At 38.1% G+C, this 4,928-nt stretch overlaps 1 protein-coding gene across 1 annotated transcript in view; it reads right to left on the reverse strand.

The window, feature by feature from the left end:
• Window positions 1-542: 542 nt before the first annotated feature.
• Window positions 543-4,928, reverse strand: part of NUP205 (nucleoporin 205kDa) — a gene marked incomplete at both ends in the record, with an annotated part of 41,800 nt that continues 37,414 nt past the window's right edge. Inside the window, 5 exon segments of the mRNA XM_010291234.1 lie at window positions 543-671; window positions 1,550-1,673; window positions 2,078-2,244; window positions 2,969-3,095; window positions 3,633-3,761. Of these exon segments, the coding sequence (XP_010289536.1) occupies window positions 543-671; window positions 1,550-1,673; window positions 2,078-2,244; window positions 2,969-3,095; window positions 3,633-3,761 (676 nt within the window).

A 4,928-nucleotide genomic window follows, 5' to 3' on the forward strand; every position in this document is an offset into this window, starting at 1 on the left:
TACGTGCATCCCCCAGCGCACTACGACCAACCCCCCACAGGTACCTCCCGGGGACCCCCACAAAGGGGCACCCCAGGGGTCTCTTCTGAAAATCTCATTCCCTAACTGTTGAACCACTGTGGAGAACTGGCTCGCTGAGAGAGGTCACGTAGACATGAGCCAGTTGGCCAAGCAGGAGCTTGGGAAACACCGTACACCGCTAATTTAGTTGCTGATAAGGACTAATCGTCCTTGGCTGCACATGTTATAAAACAACAGGGTATAGTTGACCGCAGAGAAGGAACTATTGTTGATAATCCGGAAATCGACTACTAATGCCAAACCAATGATGAGCTTAGTTTTTGCAATATGTATGAGCTCACTATAATGATTATAAAAGACAACTGTATCACTGAATAAACGAAGCTTGCTGATCACTCGTATCGAGTGTCCATGTCTTCCCTCCGTCGTGACAAATGGCAAAATATTAATAAGAGCAAATCAGTTTTAAAGTTAACCATCAGTAGTTATTCAAAGGCACTTTGACTTTTGAGAAGTTTTACCTTGCAGCCTTCCTTTCTTAAATGACATCCTGGAGGACAGCAGTGGGTCTTGGGAGTCAGTGGGTGTGCAATGCAGTAGATAGTGTTCCAGATGACGCCAAAGAATGAAGAGGCATGTTTCTATAATATCTGCAGACACATCTAAGTGAAGGAGTCCAGTTTTGTTGTCTTTAGATTATGCATTTACTATATGAGCATATTTACACACTTTGAAGCAGCTGCAGATGTTAGCTCAACCATCTGTCACCTCTTCCAGCAAAAGCTTCTCACCCCCACTGCGTCGCTTGCACTCTCCTTACCTGCTTCAGTGCAGTGCTGTCTGCATTACCTCAATGACTGCTACTCACCCTGAAGAGGCTTTAAACCAACACTCTGCACCAGAGCTCATGTGATTTGTAATGCTAGCTCAGTTGCAGAGACAGTGAATTAAAGCTGAGGTTATAAAGCTGGGGATGGCAGTAACATCTTAAGTTACAACAGGTAAGTCTGCAAGAGCACATCTTTCCCAAAGTAGGTTTTGGAGGAAAATTCTGATCCACTGCAGACAATTATTTTGTGTGTGACTAGTTATTTCCATTGAATTACTGGTGTTTATGAGATTAGGTTTATGCAAGGTTGACTATTAAGACTGGCAACTCCATTTGCTCTAACAGGCACCCCAAAATTATTTTTTCAAGTATTTCTTCCACCGCACTTGTACATATGTGAATGTTTAGTGGGTCTGGATACTGAATTGAACAGCTAGGCTGTTAACAACTCCTCCATTATAAGGTTGCAGAAAGTCCTAGCAGGATCTCCACAACGGGAACTACTAACTTTTTCTGTTATTGCCAGAATGTAAATATTTTCAATATCCTCTTACTAATTTAGTTTTCAGTATTTCAGACTTCCTTTTTGAAAAAAGTGTTGTTCAAAGTGGTCAGAAATCCAGGTAAAAAGAACCTGTTCCTATTTCTCTGCTTTTCTGGAGCATCACCTTGAGGGTCATTTCAATTTTAGAAGGATACAAGAACAGAGAGAAAGCAGCTTGGCTCGGTTGTTTATTAGCTTCACCAGGCGTCGCCTTGCCAAAACGTATTTTTGGGAAGTGGAGATTTTGTCAACCCCAGCTGGCATAACTGACTGGCACAGCTGTAATAAGAAGAGGAAAAGCAAGATTGTAGCAAATCACAAAGCATCAAAAGAAAAAAGCAAATAAAATTGCTTATCAATATCTAGAACTTCCTTGTCAGACACTATTTCTTCAAAACTGTGCTCTCTATTTTGAATCTGCATAATCTTGCTGACCAAAAAATAGAGAAATTAAATGTATCCCCAAGCAACTATAATGAAAATCACAACTTTTACAAAGTTAAGCCCAATATTTTTCCCCAAAGTTATAGGTCACTTGTTCCATGGACCCCTTCATCAACAGTAAAAAGGAATACGCACAAGAACTGGAACTATTTACTTATCTAAGATGCTTTGGAGTCTCTGTTACAGCTATGTTTAAGTTACAAACAATACAGAGACTACAGAGTCAGAAGAACTATTACCTCTTTTATTTCATCTGGTGGGAGTTGCTCCACATTTTGCAGTTTGTTAACACTCTGACGATGACTATCATAGTAACTGAAGAAATCACTAGTACTTTGTTTCAGCAGATAGACGATAATGCCCAATCCAGGCAAGTGCCAATATGGGACCACTGGTGCTTGCGTATCTAGAAAAGATGATGAACAAGTTATAACAAGTTTAATAAAACAAAATAAAAAACCCAAGCAATCAATAAGGTATTTTCTCTGTCAACAGTGAAAGACATGAAAGCACTGGCAAGTTTATATTTTATACTTCTGTGTCAGAAGTAATACAAATGAAAGTCTATGCAAAAAGTTCTGTGGCTGCAGTACTAGAAGGCATTCAGCATAGTACAGTACTGAGTGTAACACGTAAAATATAAGTTGACCAGAAGACTTACTATTTTAATATTTTAACCGCTCAGCTGCATAATAGCACACTGTAAACTCTTGCCATGTGGCATAATGAAGAGTTCCAGTCAGCATCAAAACATATTTTACATATCATAAATGAGGTCCTAGTTTCACATAATGTAATACAGCACAGATGCTGAAAAAAAGAAATCCTCACCTTCCTCTGTCTTGTGTTATTTATTTACACACACACTTTTTTTTTTACTGATATATGTGTTTCTGAGGCTGCCATGGGAAGTGAATTTAAAAGGATTTTTTGGTCACATTTGTTTTAACTTGGATTAGTTTCCTGATTTGTCTTAGTGCAAGTCTGTGCAAGCATGTGTTCCAGGATTAGAGAATGGGCAGCTACTGACTTAAAGTGTATGTGAAACTACAGCCTCTGGTTCATTATTTTCTACTAGCCCAAATGTCACACCCATTCAATCTCATAGAATAGTAAGCCAAAAATCTCACCCTGACGAGGCCCATCTCGGTTGGTTGATTCTGACAGGCTAGGAGTAAACAGACAAACAGCGTGCTGAAAACTGGGGGCACTTTGCAACATAAGTGACTCACAGTATTCCATCACATTTGCAGAGATCTGCCAAAAAAATGACAGCACGTCAGTTACAATATCTACAGGCTTCTGAGCATTAAATTTTAAATGGATAAATGTCAATAAACAACATGGTTTTCTCCCTCTCTTCTCACTAAAATGTGATGATTCTCTTTTCTGACCAGTTACAGCCTCTCTTCTATTTCAAGTCTAGGACTTGCAACCTTGCCTCTTTCCCAAATCTGCTAGTTAAAATTCCTGGTCAATTTTAAGTGCCCTTTGGCTCTAACTTTAGCGTTAGCCATTGCCCTATATACCCAGTCTTCATTTTGAAAATATCTGAGCAGTTTAAGGCTTTGAAGCTAACAGAGTTTGTACCCAAAACAATAATGGTTGCTAATGCAAATTTAAGTAACCAAATTTTCAAGATTTACTTTAAATATAAATAAAATGTGGGATCCTTTACCAAACTAAAAACAGTGTAGAGCATTACCACTATCATATGAAAGTATGACAACTAAACAAGTCTGCACAGCAGGTAAAATGTCACAATTTGAGTCTAGTAGCTTCTTGTGTCCTTACCTGTTGCATGGCCAACTCAATTTCATCCCTCTTGTTCACTCTGTCTCCCTCTGTATTATCATCTTGCAGTTTAAACTGACGTAGTCTGTCTGAACCACCAAACCGACTTAGAAGTCCTAAGCACTGGCGCTGCCATAGAAATGAACATTTTAATTAGTATCTTAAAAAATGAAGAGCATGATTCTTTTCACTTGTGACACATATCCCTTAAAACACAACAGCAAGAGAGCAATGCAGATAAAACTTTTAGCACTTTGTAAACAAAATTTAAGTTTTTAAAGCACAATGTTTTAACTCACCTTGAATTAATTTAAAAATTAATGGCACCCTAAAACGGTTCCTTGAGAAATGAACACAATTCAAAAGTGCACAACTTTGTCTTACATCTTTTCCAGACTATTATACTGACTAGTATCAATGACAGTTTAGGTTTACCTATTTCCGCTTAACACACCTTTACCTACACAAACTAACAAAATCTGGATATGAAGATAAGTTCCATAAAAGCAGAGTGCAAAAACCAATTCAATAGTTTCATAAAAAGAGGGAACAACCAGTGCATTTGTTTTTGGTTTACATGTGGCCGTTAAGATCACTGAAATGCCTCAGACTGTAAGTCAGTTTTGTGTGGAATGGCAAAAAAAGATACCAAGGATGAAAGATTCTTAGGTAATTACTTTTGAGGAAAAATAAAACACTTAAACCATTTTATTACTTGATGAAAATAACAGGACAAACTAGGGAGAAAAGTTACAGATGACCGATTGGCAGTTTTGCTCAGAACAGCTCAGTTTTTGGTATAAGGATTTTTAATTAGTTCATCTGAAAGAAAAAAAAAAAAAAAATCTTTCCACATCCACATGGAAATTTCTTGCTGACACGATGCAGCAGAATAGCAAGTACCACAGCATTACAGCAATCATTTAACAGCTTGCTATTTTACTTCAGGCTGGTTAGCCTAATGGCTACTATCAAAGTGTCTAGAGAACACATCCTTCTCTTGCAACCAGAAATATTTGATTGGACAGCCCTTTCTACAGATAGTATTCAATTAAATATTTCTTCATGATAGTCCTTGCTCACATGAACCACAATGCTTCAAAAACATTACTGGATGCTAAATGCGGAGCTGTAGAGGTCTGCAATGTTAGCTTTTGAGCAAGACTTAACACTGTCTTGGCTTTCATTCTCGTTTCTAAGCCAGGGTTATTTTTAAAAGGGGAGGAAAGAAATAATACACTAGCATGTTTGATACTCCAAATTATTGAGATGGAGACATGCCTGTGGAAAGAGAGG

This window comes from Phaethon lepturus, unplaced genomic scaffold, assembly GCF_000687285.1.
Source record: "Phaethon lepturus isolate BGI_N335 unplaced genomic scaffold, ASM68728v1 scaffold4830, whole genome shotgun sequence".
In the NCBI taxonomy this organism is placed as follows: domain Eukaryota; kingdom Metazoa; phylum Chordata; class Aves; order Phaethontiformes; family Phaethontidae; genus Phaethon; species Phaethon lepturus.